The sequence below is a fragment of the Cricetulus griseus genome, chromosome 4, assembly GCF_003668045.3.
Source record: "Cricetulus griseus strain 17A/GY chromosome 4, alternate assembly CriGri-PICRH-1.0, whole genome shotgun sequence".
NCBI classification, from domain to species: domain Eukaryota; kingdom Metazoa; phylum Chordata; class Mammalia; order Rodentia; family Cricetidae; genus Cricetulus; species Cricetulus griseus.
In genome coordinates, this window is record NC_048597.1 from 198,333,265 (window position 1) to 198,359,872 (window position 26,608).

General features: G+C 40.5%; 1 protein-coding gene across 4 annotated transcripts in view; it reads right to left on the minus strand.

Annotated features, from left to right (window-relative positions):
* Positions 1-24,358, minus strand: part of Snx14 (sorting nexin 14) — a 63,266-nt gene extending 38,908 nt beyond the window's left edge. For 2 of the 4 annotated variants that reach the window (XM_027410984.2, XM_027410985.2), the window contains exons 1-5: positions 24,084-24,357; positions 9,072-9,192; positions 7,251-7,327; positions 6,886-6,964; positions 1,996-2,039 (exon numbers count right to left, since the gene is read on the minus strand). In XM_027410984.2, the coding sequence (XP_027266785.1) occupies positions 1,996-2,039; positions 6,886-6,964; positions 7,251-7,327; positions 9,072-9,192; positions 24,084-24,304 (542 nt within the window). In that variant the 5' untranslated portion in view covers positions 24,305-24,357. Of the gene's footprint in view, positions 1-1,995; positions 2,040-6,885; positions 6,965-7,250; positions 7,328-9,071; positions 9,193-24,083 lie in introns of all 4 variants that reach the window. The other 2 variants (XM_027410983.2, XM_027410986.2) reach the window with 2 other exon arrangements.
* Between the last annotated feature and the right edge of the window lie 2,250 nt (positions 24,359-26,608).

Below are 26,608 nucleotides of genomic sequence, written 5' to 3' on the forward strand. Positions count from 1 at the left end.
TTTTTTTTTTTGAAACAGTCTCTCTACATAGCCTTGGCTGTTCTGAAACTTACTATGTAGACTAGGTTGGCCTCAAACTTAAGAGATCTGCCCACTTCTGCCTCCTGAGTGCTGGGATTAAAGGTGTGCACCATCACACCCAGCTAATTTTCCTGAAATCTTTACGACCTTACAGAAGTACAGCCTCTTTTCTAATCAAAGACAAGAAAGAGTGATGTGAATAATGATCACATCCTAAACTTGACGATGGAGCTATTTATGAGCTATTTATTACATGTCTAAGCAGAATATGGGAAACAAAAGTGTCAGCCACACCTCCTGCTGCCCACTCAGAGGAGCTACAGTAGCATCACTATATGTGCTCTAGAAATACAACCAGATTTTATGTCTGAGAAGTCTCAATTTGGCAATGAAAGAAAGGAAGTGTCTTTAGAAAGATTATTTAACAAAAGGTTTCATCAGTAGCTTTGTTTAAATGACAAATACTCCACATTTAAGATAAAATAAAATGTAAAAAAAAAAAAAAAAGAGAGAGAGAGAGAGAGAGTTAGAAAGGCCACTCAATGGGTGATGACACAGTCCCCAGAGCCCATATGGTGGGTGGGAAGAGAGAAGCAGCCCTGGCAAGTTGTCCTCTGACCTCTATTAAGTGTCCTCTACATTGTATGTGTAGTACATACACAAATAAGTGTGAAAAAATAATACACATTTTCAGAAAAATGTAGCATATAAATTGCTGTGTTAAATTAGTCTTAAAACACTATGGATGAACAAATAACTTTTTTTTTCTTTTATTTGGTTTTTTGAGACAGGGTCTCTCTCTATGTAGCTCTAGCTGTCCTGGCTCTGCAGACCAAGCTGTCCTTGACCTCACAGAGATCCTCCTACCTCTGCCTCCTGAGTGCTGAGATTAAAGGCTTGAACTACCCCCGCCAGGCAGTAGAATGTTTTTAATTAGGAAATATAAAACATAACTGAATCAATACAAAAGTGACTTATATAATTAGACATTATATTGTCAGATTTACATGTTCAAATATAATAAACACATAGTGCTTACCTAAAAAAACATACATTTATAAAATGACATAATTTGGATGCCTGACTCTAAATTAAAATCTCATTTTTCTTTTATTGAGCTAGAGTGTTTTCTACATTCTGCAGAAACAACACTATACCCTGTATGCACTAAAAACAAAGTTTCTGGTGGGGGGGGCAGCTTGGCATTATTTTTTCAGAGAATCTATGAAATGACCTTTCAATTTATGTGTATATGGGTATCTGTGGGTGGAGGCATGTATGCACACATGTACACAGAGACCAGAGGTCAACCCTGGCCGTTCCCCAGCTATCACCCACCTTACTATAGGGCCTAGTACTCCCCAAGCCTAAACTAGGCTTCCAGTGATCCCCAGTGGTTCTCTGGCCTCTGGCTGCTCAGCACTGGAATTACAAGCATTTGTGAATCACGACCAGCTTTTCACCTGTGTACTGGGGATAAATTCAGGTTCCCATACTTGCATGGCAAGTACTTTACCAAGTTACGTCCCCAGCCCTGTAAAAACTGTGTAAGAAAATCATGTTGTTTGCTACAGAGAGGAGCTCCTTATAGAGGTCAGGTGGGCTCAAATAATGCAATTCTCCTGCCTGCCAAGTGCTGTGATTAAAGGCTTGTGTCATTATGCCCAGCTCATCAATGATTCTTAATTGGAGCCAATTAAATCTTCTGGATATTGTTAGGGCATTCTGAGGATCTTTATGGTAGTCAGACTGAAAGAGAGTGTACTACTAGCATTTAATGGGAAATAGGTCAGGGACACAGCTAAATATCCAGTAATGCAGAACATAGCTCTCCACAAAGAAGATTTGGCCTTGTCACTGAAAAGTCCTGACTTACACTGAAAATGTATCATTAACATGCTTAGTTTAATCCTATTGACCATATTAAGGGCAGGCATGGGGTGAAGTGGAGCTCTTATGGAAAAAAAAACATACCTGTACCATGGATAAACAAAGTTTTCCAACACTAATTCAAGAACCTGCACAAAAAAATATTAAAGAAAAATAATTATAAGGAAATAAAAATGTACTACTAAGTGATATATATTAGCAACAACCAATTTTATTATACCAAATAGTGACAATATCTCTTTTTGGGGAGGAAAAGGGTTGAAGACGGAGTTTCTTTGTATAGCCTTGGCTGTCCTGGATCTAGCTCTGTATACTAGGCTGGCCTTGAATGCAGATACCCATCTATCTACCTCTGCCTTTGTGTGATCCATTTCTCTTTTAGACTGGATCAATTTCATGTAGCCCAGGGTGGCCTTAAACAGAGATCTGTCTGTTTCTGTCACCCAAGTGCTGGGATTAAAGGTGTCTACCACCACTGCCTGGCCTCTATGACTACTGTCCTACCACTGTCCCTACCACTGTCCAGCTGACAAAACTTCTTGACAATGTGTTAATGTCAACTCTACATGGTTATGAGGCTCAATCAGAACTGAAGAAAAAAACATACTTGAAAATTATATAATCCAGAAAAGAAGTTTTTTATTAGAATGACATACATATCTCAAATATCTCCATAAAGTGTTTCAACAAGGGCCATCAAGATGGCTCAGCAAGTAAAAGTACTTACTTGAGTAAGCCTGGTGACATGAGTTTGATTCCCAGAATCCATTAAAAGGTGGAAGGAACACACACACACACACACACACACACACACACACACACACACACACACACACACACCCACCCATATACAAGTATCCCACACACATATCATGTACATACATACAAACAATAATAAATTTTAATTTTTTCAGTGAATTGTTCCTGATTGTTCCTGACTGGTTTTACTAAACAAAAACCAAAAACTGAACAACTGAAAAAAAAAAAAAGTATGTAAGATTTATGCAGACTCAAAATCAGGTGTCTCTGATTTTCTCTGAAGGAACAATGGTGACTGAAGGGCATGAAGAGAAGAGAAATTCTGGAGTACTCCTAATGTTTTATTTCTTGCTCTGATGATACTTACATAGATATACTCACTTTCTGAAAACTTTAGCTGTATACTTAAAACCAGTATATAAGACAGCAGAACAAAATAAATCCTAACTTCAGTTAAATATTCTGTTTCTTGGGTCTGAGTGGAGTTACATGTTGTAACTTTAAGAAGGAGTTGCAGCATTGTGCAGTAACTTAAAAGAGCAAAGGCGAGAAGAGGAAGCAATGTGCAATAGCTAGTTTTATGTCAACTAGAAACAGCCTAGAAATAATTAAGACAATTAAGGGTTGGGGGGGGTTGTTGCTAACCTTTAATGCCAGCACTCAGAGGCAGAGAGAGACAGGCGGATCTCTGTGAGTCCGAGGCCAGCCTGGCCTACAGAGTAAGTGCCAGGAGAGGCTCCAAAGCTACAGAGAAACCCTGTCTCGAAAAACAAACAAAAAGATTCACCAGCCAGGAGGTGGTGGCCCACACCTTTAATTCCAGCACTCAGGACGCAGAGGCAAGCAGATCTCTATGAATTGTAGGCCAGTCTGGCCTACATATTGAGTTCCAGGACAGCCAAGGCTTCACAGAGAAACAGTCTCAAAAAAAAAAAAAAAAAAAAAAAAAAAAAAAAAAAAAAGGGGGGGGGGTTAAAAAAGGAAAAAAAAAAAAAGATTTACCATTTCCCTTCCCTGGCAGTAGTAACCAAAGATGTCCATTGCTAATCAATAAGGCTAAAATCATTTGTTTTGCGTTTTTAATTACCAAAACTAAGCATTCACTATACTGGGGGGGGGAGGGGCAATCACTAAACCCTTAGCTCTCTTCTGTGGCTCTACTGCTTGTTTTATTTCCCATCAATGATTGTCAGCTAGTCCCCCAGCTTCCAAGCTTGCTACCCTCTAGTCTCCAGAGGTACCAGTGATCTAAAACATGCATTCACCACACACTTCCCTATGAAACCCTCAACAGAATACACCAAACCAAAATACCTGAAAAGCAAAATGCTGGGCTAATTCTGGAGAGCCCACACGCCAGCAACCACCACCACTTACTCCCTTTTCACTTCTTGCTACATCCTGAGTCACATCTAAGGCTCTAGTCAGTCTGAAAACCATTGGCTTCCAAGTTCAAATAACTGATAGCCTATGGATTTCTTTTTCTTTGAGACGGGGTCTCTATATATCCTGGAACCCACTAAGGAAACCACAGAAATATGGCTGCCCTGCCTCCCAAAAGCTAGGATAAAAGGTGTGCACCTCCATGCCCAGCATCATTCCCTAACAACTATATAAAATACTAAGAACTAAGCATTTTCATGTGTGTCTGTGTGCAAGCAGTGATTGGAGGCTAGAGATATCTTCCAGCACCTTCCACTACCGATTTCCACCTTCTCCCCACACCCCACCATCCCCCACCCCCAGCAGTGCTGGTGACTTGCGCATGCCAGGCAAGCACTCTACCATTCAATGACATCCCCAGGCCTCCACCTTATTTTTGGAGGCAGGATCTCTCACTGAACTTTGCTGTCTGTCTCCACAAATGCCCGGTGCTGGTATACAAGCACTGGTGGGGAAGCTTGAGAACTAACTCCAATGCAGATCCTCACATGTACCTGGCAAGCACTTCACCCACTGCAAGCTACTTCCCCAACACCCACTCTCACACCTAAACTTTAACCAAGTTCTACTGATAATAACACTTGAGGATTCTATTAAATCTCTCTAACTCCTAGTTTGCCTTGAAAATGCCAATAGTATCCATTTCATAAGCTATATGTAGATTACACATGCAAAAAAAGTGTGTTGTTAACAAAGAGCCTAATGTACAATAAGTATATCCATCCATAAACGACAGCTACTAAAATATTGTGTCTTCGCTGCTACCACCCCTCACATTTTACCCTCCAGCTTCCTAAACACTCCACCTGTCCAGCCTCTTCCTCTCAGGAAGTCTACCTGAAGGACCCTTTCCAGCAACCACATGGTGGTTGCCAACCATCTATATTGGGATCTGATACCCTCTTTCTGGTATGCATGCAGGCACTTATACCTTAAAAAAACATAAATGAATAAATTTTTAAAAAAAAGAGTTCAGTCCGGCAGTGGTGACCCACACCTTTAATCCCAGCACTCAGGTGGCAGAGGCCGGTGGATCTCTGTGAGTTCAAGGCCAGGCTGGTCTACAAAGCTACAGAGAGAAATCCTGTCTCAGAAAGAAAGAAAGAAAGAAAGAAAGAAAGAAAGAAAGAAAGAAAGAAAGACTTCAATGTTCCTTTGCAAATGGTTATTTCCCTATCATAAAGACACCTGTTCTTACAGCAGAAATTTTCTTGACTGAAATGTCTATGTAAATTTGAGTTGTGAGTATAATTTGGAATATCTTAATATTCAAGGTGCTTACTTTGTAATAATTACCTAGCCAAGAACTCATTAGGTGATATACATTCAGATGTAGTTGCTTTGTTTGTTTTTATTGTTATTGTTTAAGACAGGCTCTGTAACTCGGGCTGGCCTAGAACTTGACTCTGTAGCCCAGGTTGGCCTCAAACTCATGATCCAGCTACCTCAGACTGCCAAGTGCTGGAATTACAGGAATGAAACACCACACCTAACTTCATAAGATGTATCAAGATTAGATTTTCTGATAAAAATATCAGGAAATTCTCTATTGGTATTCAATATTTTTTAATTGGATATATAGTCATACACCAAATATTTCAACCAACACAGATGGCATATTTAACAGTAAACTCTTAAGACTATAAAAGTTCCCAGCCAGGTGGTGGTGGCGAACACCTTTAATCCTGGCACTCGGGAGGCAGAGGCAGGCGGATCTCTGTGAGTTCGAGACCAGCCTGGTCTACAAGAGCTAGTTCCTGACAGCCTCCAAAGCCACAGAGAAACCCTGACTCAAAAAACCCCAAAAAAGAAAAAAAACCAAAAGACTATAAAAGTTCCCACCTCCTGGGAGTTGGGGGTGGGTATCACAGCTGTTATAGCACACATCTGCCTATATGTTCATAACAATTCAGGTATAAACAAAACTACTGTGCTGACAGTTATAATCTATGGCATATATAATTATACATAGTATGTAACACTTGATAATATATTTATATAATATTTATTACTAGTTTATGAATTTACTATGCTATTCATAGTTTTCATCTATGGCATATTATACTTTATAGTAGATGTTTATATAGTTTTATATGTTTATATCTGTGCAAGTTAGTTTTAACTGTCAACTTCACCTAACCCAGAATCACTGTAAAGTCTCAAATAGGAATTATTTAGATCAGGTTGGCCTATCTGGGAATATATATATTCAATATATATATATATATATATATATATATGTCTTAATGGTTAATTGATGTAGAAGACACAGGCCACTATGGACAACACCATTCCCTAGTCAGGGGCTCCTGAATAATGTAAAAAAATAGTTTGCTGGAACGAAGCATGCAGGATCCCTATGTTTACACTCTGCCCTGACTTTCTCCCAGCAATGGACTAGACCATGAAACTATCAGCCAAATAAGCCCTTTCCTCCCATAAGCTGTTTTGTCACAATTTTTTATCACAGCAGCAGAAATTAAATTAGAATAATAGTGTACTTTTTATTTTAGTTTACTCCCATTTATTAAATTTAAAAAAGGATTTTCTCTAAAACAATACACATGCCATGTTAGGCCAGCAGCAGCTTCAAATAAGTGTAATTTATACAACCCTTGTCGGCACCAAGAAGCCCTATGCACTGACTAAAGGTTTGTGCAAGCACACTTTGTGATGCTCTCACAGGGACAAAACTGCCTATGATTTTCAGAACACGATCCCGTCCTTAAAGAATACAAGCTCATATTTGGCAATGTTAGTTACATTACTTACCTCTGAGAGAGAGGCATCAACCTTGGAAGGCACTTTCAGGTCTAGCCAGGGCTGGTAGTTTTCAAGCAGCAAGGAAGGCCTGAAGTGAATCAAACAATGAAATCACTTGTAATAAAATGTAGTAGAATGATGAACAAATGAAAGTATTTAACATGGGGCCAGCAAGATGGCTCAGCACTAGGTGAGAGCCCTTGCTTTACTCAGAAGCTCAAGTACTTGAGCTTGATTCACAGAACCCAAACAAAGGTGAAAAGAGAGGACCAGCTCTACAGGTTATCCTCTGACCTCCAGACACATAGTATGGACACACACACACACACACACACACACACACCAAGCACAACTTACAAAGAAGTTTAACTTACCTATGTCGTTTACATTTCACTTTACCACAAACAGCACAGCTGTGACCTTGCGGGAATAACTCTTGAAGTCCTAATTGCTAAAAAAAGGAAAGAAAAAAGAGATTCGTCTTTAGTTTCTCTACTACAAAGAATCAATTTTCCAAAAGCTTTTGTTGTCCTCCATGAGAGCATTCAAAGGACTTTTTTTAAGTGCTTCAAAAATAAAACTATTATTTGTAATAAATACCTGTTAAATTAACTGCCAGTGGACACGAAACACCTTATGAACTGCTTTACAATACATAAGCTGGGCCTGGGGTATAACTCAGTGGTTCAGTAGTAGAGAATTTTCTAGCATGTACAAAGACACAGGTTCAATGCTTACCACCAGAAAAAAAGATAAGAGTGGGAACCAAAAATAAAGGTTCTCTTAGCAGACATGGTGGTACATGCCTGTAATTCCAACTCTCAGGAGGCTGAGGATCTAAAATTTAAGTCCCATGAGACCCTGTCTTTAACCAAAGATAAATAAATAAACATATACCTAAATAAATAAATAGTCTGCCTTTGACTGTGTCTTGTACTGCAAAAATGTAAGAAAAAAAAATACTACTCTCTGTTTCTCCCAAAGCTTAGCTTCAATGAGGGAGAAGATGTGATAAATACTAAGGGCCATAACCAAGACAACCCAGACTTCTGTGTTTCCTCTACACAGAAATACCACAAACCTAAAATGGGGGACTATATCAATTTAAAGGACAGCACTTGAATAGTGGGTACAAGGCCCCATGCTTTCTCTTTATCAGTAAAGGGAAAAAGGTATCTCACTAAATTCTGACCTGCTGATAGAATTTGAAAAGTCAGAATTTTGCCTTACAGAGGACAAAGTTAATATACTACTACCACCACTATTCAATTTCAGAAATATAAATTATTTTGGCTAAACACACACACACACACACACACAGAGAGAGAGAGAGAGAGAGAGAGAGAGAGAGAGAGAGAGAGAGAGAGAGAGAGAGAGAGAGAGAGAGAGAGAGAGAGAATTAACCGAATTGTATTATTATTTAACCCAGAATTCCTTAAATATCTGTGCTTCAGAATTACCTGGAAAGCTTTTAACAATACTATTCACAGGGCAGTAGCCTAGAACTTTTTAATGAAACTCTGGGAATAAGGTTCAACAATCCAGACTGTGGATGATGCCCAAGAAGGATCTCTTGTACAACCACTTTTGTAAACCTCTGTTCTAAGCTAATCGCCCTTGTGATTAGCATGTCCCTAGGAGACAAGCTGACACTGTGAACTGCAACTTTCTGAGAAGATTGTATTTTCCTTTTACAGTTGATATTAGAACTGTAAACCTTAAAACTAGGACTCAAGATGCAGCTCAGTGGGTAATTACATGCAAAGGCCTAGGTCCAATCCTCAGCAGCAAAATAAATAAATAAGTAAATGAAAATAAAGTCGAGTTAAAATAAGTATCTATACATTTATTCATGCATATACATGTAAAAGCACATAATGCTCATTTTAAACTTTTTCAATGGACTTCATGTATTCCATTATAAAATAATAATAATATGTAGATTTTAAAAACCATTGCTCTAAAATGCTTTTAGTAAAAAAAAAAAAAAAAAAAGAAAAGAAACCCTAAACACCAGAGTCACATAAACTGACTTGGAAAATTAAAACACAGGGCTGGAGAAAGGGTTCAGCAGTAAGCACACATGCTGTTCTTCCTGAGGGCCAGGGTTCAGTTCTTAGCACCTGCACTGCTCACAACTGCCTGTGACTCCAGCTCCAAATTTTAACGTAAAAATTTTAAAAACACAATTTTACCTTAGGTTTGTATTTTATTGTGAAGAATATATTTGGCAAGAGAGAATCAGGTCCTAATGAACAGTAGAATGTCACAACTCCAGCAACAAATGACCAGAAGATCATTAAGACATGAAGATACCTTAGAAATAAATAAAAATGATCAGAATCAAAGAAATGTATAACATTAAAAGCTATTACTTTATTGATCTGCCATATATTTATTAATCAAAATCAATTTTAAGTTTTCCAATCAATTAACTTTCTGTAATATATTTGTTAGCTATAACATAAACAATAAATATATTAACAAATACATAATTTCATTCAAGTATAAAAGGAAACTAGGTTCAACATTTCATAGTTTCATTTCCATGCTTTTATGTTTAAAGTAGTCCAAATTCATTCTTCCAGAATACCCTCTATTCTCACATTCTAAAATTATAATGATCATTAAAATTAAAATTAATTTTTCTAAGTGCCTACTTTGTGTTAGACAGTGTTATGCTCTGGAGATAGATAAAGAACATCACTACCATGGTCTCTAGTAACACAGAGATCAGTCTGGCAGTGAGAGTTTAATAAATGAGTATAATACAATGTGAACACGGGTTTGGTATTATGAAACAGAACTTAATAGCTATAGAAAAACTTAATGAGTGGATAGGGGAAAACAAACAGAAGAGGGTAGGGGAAGGGAATGAGGGGCTGAGAAAGATAGGGGAATTCCAACTTGAGAGTACTACATGGCTATGATCTGCACATAGTGTCCACAAGTAGAGATTTAGGACACTTGTTGCTTTTTCATCAGGAGCCAGGTTTGATTCCCAGCACCCACATGGTGGCTCACAACCATTTGTAACTCCAGTTCCAGGAGATCTGATGCCCTCTTCTGGCCTCCACAGGCACCAGATACACACTCCAAACACTCAGATATACAAAGTGAAACAAATGAATCTAAAATAATTTTTTAAAATGGTCCTAAGAGGAATCTGAAGAGGCAGGAAGCCAGACTAGCTATTGTGTGATATTATATGCCATATTAAGGTGTCTTAAAACAGGCAGATACCCATCCCATCACACAGTTCACACTTCAATGACCTCAGTGTGTTTATTAATGGTGAATAGCTGCATAAAACATAAGCTTTACTGTTAACTCTTCAGTCCAAAAACCGTAATATAACTAACAGATGTCCAAGTGACCAATTGCATAGATCCTGTTGGTAACTGATCACTCACATACAACAGCAAAACATGGAGCTGTGAGTTATCTCCTTGTTCCCAATAATAACCCTGTGTAACATTTTATAAAAATGGATAATTCCAAAAGGAAAGCAACTCATAAGCATGAAAGTGAAACAAGGAAATGAGCAGCAAATAATGCTAGAACTGAAATTCAGATTAAAGAAAACACAATTACAAACAAAACAGGTCCTTGTGGGAATCTGGGACACTGCCATTGTTTAAGACTCTAGATATGAAGGACTGAGGATGTAGGTCAGTCAGTAGAGTGCTTGCCTGGCATGCAGGAAACCCTGGGTTTGCTCTCTGACAGCACATAAACCAAGCATCCCTCTGATCCCGGCATTTGGGAAATGGAAGTCATCCTTAGCCAGCCTAGGCTCAAATGGTGATGGGAATATTAAAAAAAAAAAGGGGGGGTAGAAAACATCTCAAAGTGATTCTGGCAAAAATCTTTACTTTTAAGGACATTTTGGAAATATTTTATGACAGTGAGTGAAACACTGAAGATCAATCAACATTTAGAAGCTTGGTCATTAGACACAGAAGATAGTCAATATACTAAATTCAAATTACTCTTTACAATATTTTTTTGCAAAGAAATGAGAGAGTGAACTATGTTAACTAGAAACTAGGGTGCAATCAGTCTTAGTCCCTTTTAAGCAAAGCTCTAGTAACTGTCAGCTATGTTACTTTAAAAAAAAAAATGGCAGTGAGTAGAGAATGAAGTCACACTGCAAGGAGAACACAGAAGAGTAAACAAAGATTTGTTATTGCTTGGTTTGGAGGGTCTCACTCTGTGGTGCAGGTCAACCTAGAACTTACTGTATAGACCAGACTTGCCTCAGACTGTTTCCTAAGAGCTGAAATTAAAGGTATGCCCCACCACACCTAGCACAAGAAGGCATTAGTAGTATTCTCAATATTGTTCATTATTTCTCTGAGACCCAGTTTTCTGTCATTCAGTATTCTCTTGGCCAACCCTAGTACAAACTGGGTTTCTGTTAGCTATTATCAAAAGTCCTAGGTGGGCTCGCAGACTGCTCAGTAGTAAAGTGCTGCTGGTCTCCTGATGATGTAATCATGATGACCCAATTTGATCCCTGGAAACCACATAAAGGTGGAAAAAGAGAACCAATTTCACAAAGATGTCCTCTGTCCTCCACACAGGAGCTGTGAGTTCCCATATACACCTACATATCTTACATATACACATACATACAAATAATGAAAGTACTAAGTAAAAATGAAGTGCAACTGAAAATACACATGACAAGACAAAGAAAATACTAAAAGAAAGCACAAGCAAGTCCTGAGCAATGCTAAGGAAATAATAAAAAATCTTATGAAAGTTCTAGGAAGGAAAGTGACAGCATTACACTGAATCCATTCAGGCTGCAACAAGAAAACACTGGCTGATATGAAAGCTGTTGGAGAAATCTAGGAGAGGAGATAAGGACCCTCACCAGGGAACAGACACAGAAAAAAAGGAGCTGATTCTTTTGACAAACAGAAGAAAATTTAAGTAGCTAGCTAGGTATGAGCAAAAAGAAAAGCCTTCAAGAAACAAATCAGAGCATGAGGAGAGGAGGGAGGGGAAGCTGTGGTTAGTATATAAACTAAATTTTTTTAAAAGATGAAAAAAGAAAAAAATTTACGCACTTAATAAAAAGAGAAACAAATCAGTCTTTGGACAGACCAAGTTACAGGTGACTTAACATGGACCACAGAAAAATGGCCCACAAACTGCAATATATGGCAACTCTTTACAGAGAATATTAGTTGAAAACAAAGGTTTAGAAATTAGAAAAAAGACCATTGCCAGGCAGTGGTGGCACACACACAATTAATCCCAGCACTTGGGAGGCAGAGGCAGGCGGGTATCTGTGAATTTGAGGCCAGCCTGGTCTACAAGAGCTAGCTCCAGGACAGCCAGGACTGTTACATAGAGAAATCCTGGGGGCGGGGGGGGGGAGAAGGAAAGGGGAAAAGGGAGAGGGAGAGGGAGGAAGAGAGAGGGGGAGAGGGAGAAAGAGGAAGGGAGGAAGAGGAAGATAGAGAGGGAGAGGGAGACAGGGAGAGAGAGGGAGAAAGAGAGAAAGGGAGAGAAAGGGAGAAAGGGGGAAGAGAGAGAGAAAGAAAGGGAGGGGAGGGAGGGAGGGAGGGGAGACCATTAAAGTCACAGGAATAAATGACATGACCCAGGAAGAAAAGGGAGAGTTTAAAAACTACAGAAGGGGCTGAAGAGAGTTTCAGGAGTTAAGAGCATACCACCTTTGCAGAGACACGATTTCCAGTCTCCGCAGCTCACTGCCTGGCTCTAAACCATCTATAACATCAGCTTCAGGGAATCCAACACTCTCTTCTGGCCTCCTAGGCTGTGATGTATGTGATGTACATAAACTCACACATACATGTTAAAATAATATTTATTAATTCTTTTGTTTGTTTTTCAAGACAGGGTTTCTTTGTGTAACAGCTCTGGGTGTCCTGGAACTCACTCTGTAGAGCAGCCTCAAACTCATAGAGATCCACCTGCCTCTGCCTCCCGAGTGAATTTTTTTTTTTTTTTCCGAGACAGGGTTTCTCTGTGTAGCTTTGGAGCCTATCCTGGCACTCGCTCTGGAGACCAGGCTGGCCTCAAACTCAGAGATCCGCCTGTCTCTGCCTCCGAGTGCTGGGATTAAAGGCGTGGGCCACCAAGGCTTCGAGTGAATACTTTTAAATATTTAATTAAAAACAGGGAACTAGTTAAGTATAAGCCAACAAGCTGTGTTCCTCCATGGTTTTTGTTCCAAGGTCGTGCTTGAGTTCCTCCCCTGACTTCCCTCAAAGACAGACTATAGCCTGCAAGCTGAAAGAACCCCTGTCTCCGAGTTTGCTTTTGATCTGAGTATCTATCACAGCAGTGGGGAAACTAGAACAGCCTCACTGACTCAAGATTTGGATTGTGTCAAGTGAGTAGAATGAAAGCTGCTAAAGTGGAATAGCTCAAGTAGTAGGCTGGGAGATCTACATTAGTATTGACTCTAAACTCCAACAGCAGGGGACAATGGATAGGAGGAGAGTAGAGGAGTCAGGACATCAGGACTGACTGAATGAGAAAGCACTAGTCAACAGTACAGCTTTTCATTTTATTTATTTAAAAACAGAGGCTTAGTCAGAGGTAGTGGTGCACAACTTTAATCCCAGAACTTGGGAGGCAGAGGCAGGCTGATTTCTGTGAGTTTGAGGCCAGCCTAGTTTATAGAATGAGCTTCCAGGACAGCCAGGACCTCACGGAAAAACCGTATCTTGAAAAAACAAAACCAAAAAAGTCTTGCTACAGAGTCCAGAGCCCAGGCTGGCCTTAAATCTGTGGTCCTCCAGCCTCAGCCTCCTGAATGCTACCATCGAAAGATATCTGAGTCTTAGGAATACTTGCTAGTGACAGCAAGGTCCACTGTATGGTCATACAAATGGGAGATTGAAGAATCACCTAGATACAGACTAGATTATCTAACAGTAGCTCCCTTAAGCACTGAGGTCACCTTGATTGATAGCAGAACTTAAAACAGGTCTGTAAGCCAGGAGTCAGTCTTGTTAAGTGAGTACAGCTGACCTGGGGAATGTCTTCAATGAGAAAATAGACGACATAGCTTAAAGGAGTGAGAGACTTTGTTTCCTTGATAGAGTAAGCAGTATTATCAGGCTTGCCTTCCCACCACAAAGGACGATGGAAGTAGAAAGAAAAAAAAAAAAAGTGCAACTATTTCTCAGCAAGGCAGACAGCACTTCTGGGCTGGGACCCATGAGAAGGGAAGCATCTTGGTTGGCTTCATGTGTATCCCAGATTCTTCCCATATATCTTTCCACTTGCAAAATAAACTGTGAGACCTACAGCTCAGAATTGAGGGATGCAGCAGCTAAGGGGGAAAAATGTGGAAATACTAATATCTTATAGACAGTGACCATGTAAATCAAAAGGTAGGCCACCCAGCCAGTGAAACCACCTGATGCCACACACTGAATTCTCCACCTGAGAAACAGCCACTGTGTGCCTATTACTAAAAATTGCCACTTGCCCAGTGGTAAAAGGAGCCTGCTACCAAGTCTGACCGAGTTAGGTCCCTGGAACCCACACAGTGAAGGAGAGAACTGTCTCCCAAAAGCTTACCCGCCCCCCCACCCCCGTGTGTGTGTGTGTGTGTGTGTGTGTGTGTGTGTGTGTGTGTGTGTGTGTGTATGTGTGTGTATGTGTGTGTATGTATGTGTGTGTATGTACACAATTAATGAATGAAATGTTCTTAATTAAACATCAATACCCACCCGTCAGAAAACCACTATGGTTCCACAGTGTTTCCAAAAGGTCTCTGAAGCCTTTACAGTCTCTACTTCACCTTTTTCTATCCATTCCGTTATTCAAACTTCCCATGGAACTAAAGAAATATAGTCTACATCCAAACAACATCAACAACAACAAACTTAAGTGAATCTTACATTTGGTAAGTAGCAACCGAACCCACTTCCCCAAAATCATTCCAACCATAAATCATTCAAAATTCAGAAATTTGATTAATGAATAATTACAGTATGTTTCATGTATTTTTTAGCATTCCCAAGTGATATTTGATGAAGCGTTCACATCATATTTCAACATTTCTGTAACAAATCATATAAATAGTAAAAAATTAATCACTGAGAAATAAATATCATTAATAGCCTCATGACTGTTCAGGTCATCAAATGTAATTTGGTACCTAATTTAGAAAAAATACAGTAATTTTTTTAGAGTGCTTCTGAGGGCTAGAAAGATGGCTCAGTGTTTAACAGCACTGGCTATTCTTCCAGAAGGCCCAGGTTCAATTCTCAGCATCCACATGGCAGTTCACAATTGTCTATAACTCCAGTTCCAAGGTACCCAACACCCTCGTGCAGGCAAAACACCAATGCACATAAATAAAAATAAAATAAATAAATAGAATGCTTTTGAATTCCAAAACATAACTTAAGAACTATAAAACCAGCAACTAGGTGCATGTCTGTGGTTTTGGTTACCTGGAAGGCTGAGGCAAGAGGGGGAGTTTGGAGCTAGCCTGTAAAATACAGTGAGAGCCCCATCTCTTAAAAAAAAAAAAAAGGCCTGTACACTTAGAATGCATGATAGTAAACTCTATATTCATTAGTGCTAGTTATAATCAAAATCAACTAGAACAAAGACATTAAGATGAAGCTTTCTAGCCCTAGAGTATTAAACCAGAAATGTGTAGCTTTAAAGGAATCAAGCTGGTAGTTCTAACCCAGGGATGATCTTGCTGCCCGGCAGCACTTGGCAGTGTACAGAGACAATTTTACCGTATCACCCTCTGAGAAGAACCTCAACACAGCATTACTGTCATCAAGGAGCTAGAAAAATACCCACAATGCACAGGACAGCCCCAACAACAAGAACTACTGGCTCAAAACCTCAGAGTACTGACCATGAGAAATGCTGCACTGATTAGCAAAGGGAAATGCTGACAAGCTAAGCATTCCAAATGCTAGGGGATAAAAAGAAATTCCAAAAACACACTAAGGAAATTGTAAACAAACAAACAAACAAACCAATAGAAAGGACAACAACAAGCAAACTTAACAAAATGCAAGCTGATTCTTAGAAAAAGTAATAAAATAAACCAACCTCTAAAAGAGTCTATTGGCAGTTAATAGAAAATGTTTTATTTATTTACTTACTTATTTTTTGTGGTTTTTGGCGGTTATTTTTGAGACAGGGCTCTTCTATGTATCACTGGCTATCCTGGAACTCACTCTGTAGCCCAGGCTGGCCTCAAACTTAGAGATCCACCTGCCTCTGCCTCCCAAGTGCTAGGACTAGGCATGTGCCACCACCATTTTCTGGGAAAACCAGTTTTTATTTTTCAGACTTTTATTTTTCACTTTCTTGTTTTTAAGATTTATTTATTTACTGTTATTATATATACACAATGTTTTGTCTGCATGTATGCCTACACACCAGAGGAAGGCATTGGATCTCATTATAGATGGTTGTGAGCCACCATGTTACTGCAGGGAATTGAACTCAGGACTCTGGAAGAGCAGTCAGTGCTTTCAACCTCAGAGCCATCTCTCTAGCCCTTCTTTTTCTTGTATAAAATCCCTTGAGCAGAGACTCTGGTGTGGTTTTTTTCATTGATAGTGAATTCCTGATAAGGAAACTTGATGAAAACAGTCTCTTTCCAGAGGTCAGGGGTCAGGTAACTGTAGGTATTAGAGATGGCATCAAAGGTGGCTTTGGCCAAGTTGTCCAGATTGGCAGTGCAGTCCCTGGCTGATGTGCAGACATCATCAACACTGGCCATCATCAGTAGCTCCTTGGGCACAGGAGCAGAGACGATCCGATACCAGTGCCTCTGGGGACAGGGATGAGACGCACCAACACAGAGCCACAGTGGCCATGTTTTTAAAGCAGTCCCTAAGGGTGGATGTCTGCATTCGAGTGTAGTGTATGCACACTTCAACACACACAGGGATTGGGGGGGGGGGGGTTAGGTGTCCTCCTCTATCATGTCCTACCTTACTACTTTCAGGCAGGGGCTCTCCCTGAAGCTGAAGCTCTCCATTTGGGTTTTTTTTTGTTTTTTGTTTTTTGGTTCTTTTTGTCTGGGCTAGCAGGCAGCAAGCCCAGCCATTTTCTTGTGTCTCTTTACCTCAGTGCTGGGGTTAAGGGCATGGAACTAAGCCTGGCTTGTTAGAAGAGTTAGGATCTGAACTGATAACGAGCACTCAACAACTGAGCAATTCCTCTAAAGCCCTGTTGTGTTGTTTTTTGTTTTTAAAGCAAAGACGTTTTAAATATTTAAGTGTGTGCATGCATGTGCATGACAATGTGAATGAGGACATGCACACATGTATGTAAAGTGTCCATAGACACCAGAAAAAGATGTCAGAGCTCTTGGAAGCAGAATTCCAGGAGTTTGTAAGTCATCCAATTTTTGGTGCAGGTATCCAAACTCTGGTCCTCATAATAACATCAAGTGCTAATGTTACCAGAGCCATCTCACCAGCATGCCTAACGAGAGCATTCAAGTTTGCTATCTACAATATTAATTGCTACTTCTGTAATAAATGATAAAGGCTTCCAACACATGCCCTCTAAGATTTAAAGGACTACATTACCTGCCATTACTCACAGACAGGCTCTTTCTACTCTCACCCAACCTCTCTCCCCAACCAATTCTTCCACATCCTTCCCCAGGTTCTAGCCTGGTACTTTCTGAACCTCATCCAACCTCACCAACCAGCCAGATCTCCCACAACCTTCTCTGGGATCTAAACCTGTGGATCTGATGGGCCTCCTAACATGCCTCATCCCCAACCTGCCAAATCTAGCCCTGGTCATACACTCAGGCCCCTGACCTTGTCTCATCACCCTTGTAGACCTGACAACAAAATATTTTGAGCTGAAGAGAGGAATGATCATGGCAGAAAGACTGAAAAAAAAAAAAGATATAAATACTAAAACACAAAGTATCATGGAGAACACAAACACCACCAAACATAGCATGATGAGCACAATTAACACACACTTTCCCATAACAGTGTTAAATATCAATGGTTTCAATTACCCAATAAAAAGACACAGGCTGACTGAATAGATCAAGAAACCAAATGTATTGTCTACAAGAAATACATTTTAGCTTCAACAATAAACACCGCATAGAATAAAAGGATAGACAACAGTACTCCAAATCAGAGCAGAAATCCATGACATAGAAACAAAAAACAATACAAAGAGTCAACAAACCTAAGAGCTGGTTCTTTGGGAAGATAAACAAGATTGACAGATCCTTGGCCCTACTAACCAAAACAAAGAAAAATAGGACCCAAGGTGACAGAATCAGAAATAAAGCTAGGTGGTGGTGGCAGCACATGCATGCCTTTAGTCCCAGCACTTGGGGGGGGGGGGATCAGAGGCAAAAGGATCTCTGTGAGTTCGAGGCCAGTCTGGTCTACAGAGCAAGTTCCAGTACAGGCTTCAAAGACACAGAGAAACCCTGTCTCAAAGAGAAGGGAGAGAGGGACAGAGACAGACAGAGACAAAGAGAGGGAAGGAAGAAGGGCAGGGAGGGAAGAGAGGGAGAGAGGGAGGGAGGGAGGGAGACAATAAACAATAAGTCTTTCCGCCAAGTCCTGCTGCCATGTGGGCACTTTCCGCCAGGCCACCCAAGTTGTGCCCACCGCCATGTTAAAGTCTCAAGTAACACACAGAGACTTATATTAGGTACAAATGCTACTTGGCCAATGACTAGGTTTTCTCATCTGCTAGCTCAGTCTTAATTATCGTAAATCTATATATTTTATAAGACTTATCTTATTGGATACCAGCAGCAAGCATCCTGTTTCCCAGGCTCACATGGTGACTCTGAGCTTCCTCCTACCTTCCCCAGAATCCTCCATGACTCTTAGTCCCACCTATCTTGTTTTCTTATTGGCCAACAGTACTTTATTTATCAACCAATAAGACAATCATATACACAGAAGGACCTCCCCCATCATCTCCTCTTTTCAGTCTAAATAAAAAGAAGGGTAACATCTTTTATAATGACTGAAGAAAACTATAACCATAACCATCTGTCTTCAACTCCATCAAAGACCACTGAAGGATAATATATAAACTCTAGAATTGACAGAGACATCTCACTGCCTGGACAGTCACCCAAAGTTCCTCTGTAACATTGGGGCATCCATCTTCAGCCCATAGGCCACAGTGTGTCTGGCACACTTCTCCATTTAAGCAGGAACCCTTCAGTACTGTCATGTTTTGTAAGTTCAGCAGTCACTTTCTTGGGTCCTATATGTCCAGTTTATATAGCAACTAACAGTCCAGGTAAGAGCAGTTTCTTGCCGAAAAGGTTCATCTTACCGTGTTGAAAGCAAACTCCATAATGAGTTTCTTTGATACCCATCCTCCTTTCTGACATAATTGGTGTGTCAGGAGCAGTTGTGTCTCACTGTTATGAAAACCCTAGACCATTTAAATGCCGTATTTTCTGTAGGTCTTTGAAAGGTTTGAAGAATATATATCCATCTCAAATACATCTCTGTATATCTAGAAAACCTAACTAACCTAATTATAATTTTTGACTATTACCTTCTGGGATTCTGATGCAGAGGGAAGACACCATATTGGAATAGATATTCCTGCCACATAAGCAGAATAAAAAGCTAAAGACATATATAGAAAAGATTTCTGTTTTGATTCTAAAGGGCAAATTAAGACTCCATCAACTAACTGGAAAAAATCCAGCAGAAATTATAGTACCTTTAACTAGTGAGGAAATTTCCTCCTTATGGAAGGATAATAAATACTGGCAAATAGCTCTTACTGACTTTTGGGAACGATTAGCAACAATTATCCCAAAACTGACAGAATTAAATAAAAAGACAATCTGGATTCTTCCACGTATTGTAAGACAAACTCCCATTTCTGGAGTTATTACCTTCTACACTGATGCCAACAAATCAGGTAAGGCAGGTTATAAAGCAGGTGAGGTAAGTAAAGTAGTTCAAAGACCATATACATTTGTATAGAAGGAAGAATTATGCTTGATCCTCATGGTGCTCATGGATTTTCCAGAGCCTCTCAATATAGTTACAGATTCTCAATGTGCAGAGACGGTCGTATTACACATTCAGACTGCAGAATTTGTTCCTGATAATACAGAAGTAACTTCACTGTTTATACAATTGCAGGGCACTATCAGGAGCAGAACTAATCCCTTTTATATAAGTCATATCAGATCCCATATGGGTCTGCCAGGCCCACTACCACAAGGCAATGATGAGATTGATCGTTTATTAATTGGAAGTGTGCTAGAAGCCTCAGCATTTCATAAGAAACATCATGTAAATAGCAAAGGTTTGAAAAAGGACTTCTCCATCACTTGGCAACAAGCCAAGGAGATAGTGAGAAATTGTCCTACTTGTTCTTTTTATAATCAAACTCCATTGCCAGCAGGCTGTAACCCTGAGGGCATTTGGGAAACGAGGTTTGTCAGATGGATGTCTTTCACTTTGCAGGATTTAGAAATTTGAAATATGTGCATCATACTATAGACACATTCTCAGGGTTCCAATGGGCTACTGCTCTTAACTCTGAAAAAGCCGATTCTGTTATTACACACCTGCTAGAGGTGATGGTGGTTATGGGTATACCTGCACAAATAAAAACTGACAATGTCCAGCATATATCTCCACTAAATCTGAACAGTTTTTCAAATATTACAACACAAAGCATGTGACCAGTATACTACACAATCCTATGGGACAGGCAGTGGTTGAGAGATCGAATAGAACACTAAAAGAGATGCTCCAAAAACAGGCTGGGGGATCAAAGTTGATCAAGATTTGAGTTGTAAAGGAAAATCAAAGTTGATCAAGATTTGAGTTGTAAAGGAAAAACCTCTTGATGAGGAGAAATGACAGGTTTTCTACCAAGGTATATTTCATAAACTGAATGGAAACCTCATAAAGGAAAAGGAAGTGTTTTGTTTTTCTTTTCACAGGAAAACTTATTTCCATTAAGTCAAAAGACACTACATGGGTAAAAGGAAGTAAATGTAATCATCAAAAAAAAAGAAAAATGGTCATTGGACAATTTCCACTATGCCTATTTCTCTTTGTCTCCTAATGCCCATTCAATTAACTCGATGCTGGAATTAGAGTTGGATTTGGCTTTCCTCCTCAAAAATCCAAGCATGTTGTTTACCTAAACTTTAAGAGTTTCTGTATTATATCAAGAAGCCAATTGATGTAATACAGAATAAGAGAAAAATTGGGGACTGTCTGTTGTCTCTTCTCGACTCTTTCTCTCAAGGTGTACACTCACTCATAATTGTTATTTTCCTATGGTTGCCTTTCCCGATATGCATACATACACAAGCAAACATTTCTCTGCTAACACTTATATGTTTGGGTCCCACACAGCCAATGAAGACCGACCTGACAACAATCCCTGGACGCTCCGGAAAGAAAATGGACCGCACCTCCTCGGCTACTCTGGATCCAACTTGCTCCATTTCAACTGACACTCCAGCCAGAGCTTCGGGTATTGATTTCAATCAACACAAGAACTTCAATCAAGCAAATCCCACCTAACATGGACTAGAGGCAGAGGCAGGTGGATCTCTGTGAGTTCGAGGCCAGCCTGGTCTCCAGAGCAAGTGCCAGGGTAGGCTCCAAAGCTACACAGAGAAACCCTGCCTCGAAAAACCAGAAGGAAGGAAGGAAGGAAGGAAGGAAGGAAGGAAGGAAGGAAGGAAGGAAGGAAGGAAGGAAGGAAGGAAAAACAGAAAAGAAAAGAACTTTCAGAATAGGTTTCCATTTGCCCAAGAAGTGAAGGCCAACAACTGGCAAGTGGAATTTAAAGCTCCTACCCAGCTAAAGAAACAATCAACTGGGTAAAGATGAAGCCCACGAATGGGAGAGAATCTTTGCCAGCTACACATCTGACTGGAGATTGATTTCCAAAATATATAAAGAACTTACCAAAAATAAACAACCTATCCAAAAATGGGCCTTTTACCTGCACAAAGAATTCTCAAAAGAGGAAATGAAAAATTGCTAAGAATTATCTTAAAAACATGTTCATCATTCTTAGCAATGGAAAATACAAACCACAACAACTTTGGCAAAGATCAGCAAAACACCTGACAATGCTGGAGGAGCTGTTGGGAAAAGAGAATCTTCATTCACTGGTGTGGGATTGAAAACTGGTACAGCCAGTGTAAAAACCAGTGTAGAGAAGTCTCAAAAAGCTCTAACTAAAGCTGGGCAGTGGTGGCACACGCCTTTAATCCCAGCACTCGGGAGGCAGAAGCAGATGGATCTCTGTGAGTTCAAGGCCAGCCTGGTCTATAGAGTGAGTCGAAGACAGCCAGGGCTACACAGAGAAGCTCTGTCTCAAAAAGAAACAAAACAGAAAAACTTAAGAGTGCACAAACCTACTAGTTCCTACTGGCAGAAGGGATCATGTTTTCTCATATGACACTCCATGAACAATCTAAGCATACACAGCATGCATGTTTATGTCTGTCTCTGTCTCTGTCTCTCTCTCTGTCTCTCTCTCTGTCTCTCTCTCTCTCTCACATACACAGTAGTACACATCATAAGGAAAATTACATGATTCATAAAAAAAGCACATTATTCACTCTGCTCTGTACCCTCCCTAATACTTTTCCTGAAAGAGGCTCTCTAACTATTTATTTAAAGACAGCATCGTGGGGGCTGGAGAGATAGCTCAATGATTAAGTACATGGCTGCTCTTCCAGAGGATGAGGGGTCCATTCCTAGCACCCACATTCTCTAACTCCAGTTCCAGGGGATCCAAGACCCTCTTCTGGGCTCCATCAGCACTGCCATCCACAGGGAGCAGACATACCTGCAGGCAAATCACCCATTCACACAAAATAATCAAATAAGACAGCACTATGATACTTAAAGTCACTTTAGCTGATTCAACAATAACAAATGGGAAAATATGCAAAAACTATTTCACTCAGATATAAGAGTATGTGTACTTTTTCCCTTCTGTTCAAGTACTTGGTACAGATCGCAAGTCACACACACAAGACAACATTTTGATTTACCAACAACATAAGATCACATGCTATGACTTCCTAAGTTGATGACCTTAGAATGCTGGTTCAATATGCTCTCAACTCATGGCTGTCCCAACTTGGAGAAGAATTACACTTAACTCAGTTCCTGTTGAAGAAAGTTGAGGACAAAACTTAAATCCTGTAGTTCACATTTTCTTCAACTGAACCTATTAGTCTAGCTTGGAACCTCTTACAGAGGACAGAATGGTAGTAACTAACAATGTTTACTGTTAAAGGACCCCACTTCTTCCGAAATTTTTACCTCACCATCACAACCCAAACACTTTTTTTTAAAAGATAATAATCACGAGTTTATTTACTTAAACCCAAAAACTACAAATAAAGCCATTGTGAAAACAACTGTTGTTACAATCACAGGAAATGGTTAGCGTTAGTGAAAATACTAAGTTAAATCCCTTGTGTATGCTTTCCACTGTTATGCTTGCAGATGAACTACTTCAAAACATCTGAGGAAAAAACATGATGTTTTTAAGTACACTTCTTTTCTACTATCCAATGCATCGACACTACTCCAGGAAATCTACAAGATTCAGGGGCGGGACATTCGGACCTCAAAATTTCAATTTAATCATTTTAACTTCTCAGAATATTTGCACTCTTTAAAAATAGAGAGAAAGAGAGGCGGGGAAGAACAGGACTTTGTAGAAATGTGATGAGTATTATTCTATTTCCTGATTTCGGATCAAAAAAAAAAAATCTTTTCAACAGTGGAAACTGGGAGAAGTACTGTGGCTACCAAGGCGTGTGTGTATGTACTACTTCTAGAGAGAAGGGTTCCGCCTGGGACTGCCGCAGCGATAGGACCTTAAACCCTCCTTCCTCCAGTGACTGCATCGCCTTTACCATTTCGAACAGAGGTAGCTATACATATTTCGGTTGTGAAAAATAGTGATAAGGGCCCACATTTTGAGAAAGGGTCAGAAAAGAAAGGTTCAGAGCTTGGTAACCTCGGAAGATACCCGGCCCACGGCAGCCGGCCGGCGCCCGCCCGCACATCCGGGCTCGACCTCGGCCGTCGCTCCCGAGGCGACTGTGCAGAGTTGGCTCTCGCCTGCCGCCCGCAGCCCGCAGCCCGCAGCCCAGCATAGCCCACGGGCTCCCGAGCGGCCTCCGCGGGGCCAACGGCAGGTACCTGTTGAGGAGCAACGAGGCGGCGCTGAGGCAGAGCAGCAGGAAGCAGAACAGCGGATACTGGCGGCAGATTTCACGTCCCACGTCCAGCCTCAGCCGCTGCTTCAGCTTCCCCCCGAACGTCCGCATCCAGGACCCCATCTCGGTCCATGCAGCGGAGGACGTGCCGCCCTCAGAGGCCGCGGCAGAGGACACCCCCACCGCCCGGCGGCGGATCCACATAGCCACCCACCGACCACCCAGCTTCGCAGCCAGCCTCAGCCGCACCAAGCCCCGCCCCGCAGGCCTCCCCGCGCCTGCGCAGCCACCGCCCCCACCACACGCAAAGCCGCTGTAGGTCCACCGCCGCCGCCCGGCGGGAGGACCCGGGAGTGCTCAGACGGAGATATTCTGGCCGGCCACCCACGGGCCTTATCCGGAAGTCCAGGGAAACCTAGAACGCCGAGACTAGCAGGATTACGGAAGAGTGGAGCAAGGTTACCTATGCACAGCACGCAAGTGCGGCTCCCGGAGCCCTGTGGGAATTGTAGTCCGTGTAGCGCGCCCTGCTACCCCCCCCCCTTTCCAATTCTGGTACGCACGCCTAAGGGAAAGGATGGAAGGACAGACGCCTTCTAGTCCGCTTTTTATAAGGGATCAAGCTGGGGATTACGACAGTGGAGAGAGAAACAGCCCACCTAGCCAGAAGGCCAATGCCTTAGTCGTGTCACTAACAACCTGAGTCACCTCACCAGGTCACAAACTCACGTAGGACAGAAGCAGGTTGGCAAGCTGGGTAGTCCCTTTAGAAATCTCATTCTAAACCTTAATGCTAGTGTTTTGTAGTTGCGAAAAACCCAATCAGCGTGCAAAGCACTTAAATAACCTGTACACATTATACTCATACCGCAAGTGTTCTAGTTTCAACTACGGTAGAGCCACATTACTAGGACAAACAAGGTCCTGGCTCAGGAGCACTTCTAGCAAAACCAGGATGTCCTATTATTCTAGCAGGTGCCATCATGAAACCTGTCACCTCTCTTCCCTACAATCTTAAACTTCCAAGGAAAAGGGGAAAAGTCCTTATAAGCTGTATGTGTGTGAAGCTTCAATATTTCCTCAATATTCTGAAAAGGTGGTTCCTTAGCGACTTGTTTTCTTTTCAAAATGCACCATCTTTTCTTCCCAATTACTGCCAAGCATAAAAATTTCATTGATATCATTGTTAAATTTACACATACTACTTTTCAAAATTAGATATGAATCAATTTATGGACCGAAGGACATTAAATAACTCAAAACACACACTATCTTTGTAGATGGTAGTAACAGTTCCAGTGGTAAAGTATGCATCTCACTGTCACCATTAACAATTCTTTAAATACTATATACTCATGCAAAGCTTCAAGGGGATACTTTTTTAAAAAAAAAAGGATTCTGTGAAAGTCCTGGAACACTCTGCAGATCAGGCTGGCCTCGAACTTGCAGATACACCTGCCTGTGATTCCCAAGAGCTGGGATTAAAGATGTGTCCCACCACCAACTGGCTCAAGTTAATACTTAACACGAATTTCACTTTTGACATTTCACACTGTAAATTCTTAGAAGGGCATGGTAGCCCACTGTAATCCTAGCACTTAAACAGGAAGATCAGTCTGAGGCCAGCCTCGACACATAGCAAAGACAGTATCTCAAATCAAAAAACCAAAAAACCATTGGACTACAGTCCAATGCTGGGAGTGTTTGCTAAAATATGAGCAGGGTTTAATCCCCAGCACTGCAAAGTACCACTTTTTATACACACATACACAGTTTGCAAAAGGTTATGTAAATGCTTAATGTGAATCTAAGCAGTTTGAACTAGTTAAGTCACTTTAAAATGTTTCCTTCCTAGGCTCATTCTGAAATTAATTTTACCAAGAGCCAGCATTTACTTTCAACAAAATGTTTCAGTCCTGTTGGGAAAGAAACCTTGCCAACATTTGTCTTTCTAATTTCTTTGCAGGAACAATTGGAATAAACTAGGCATTTTCTATGTTAGTTTAGAATTAGAAAAGTGAAATTCTTCCATCAAAGTATTTGGGGCTGAGGATTTAACTATGTCTCAAGAATGGTAATTGGTGCACACCAACCTAAATAAATACCTTGCCTGAAAGATTCTTCAAAAGCCACAGATAAAATAACTGAATACTAATCTCAGGTAAGAAAATTAACCTTTATTAGTCTTAATGTCTACTATTCAATTTACTGTGTCCATGAGATGTCATTCCAATCTTATATTAAATGTTTAAGCACCCTAGTGCAGCTATGGAAATGTAGTATTTCGTAACTTAACTAATCTGCTTCAGCACCTACATTTTCATCTCTATAATGGATTTAATGAAATGTGAAGACTGGGTGAAAAATACTGATGAAAATATTTTGGTACCTTAATACAGGAAACTTGTTTTGGATTATAGAACATGAACACGGTCTAGATAAAGATAACATGAAATATCTGGAGAGGTCACCCCCCCCCATTCTAGGTAGTCTATTTTGGTGGCCTCT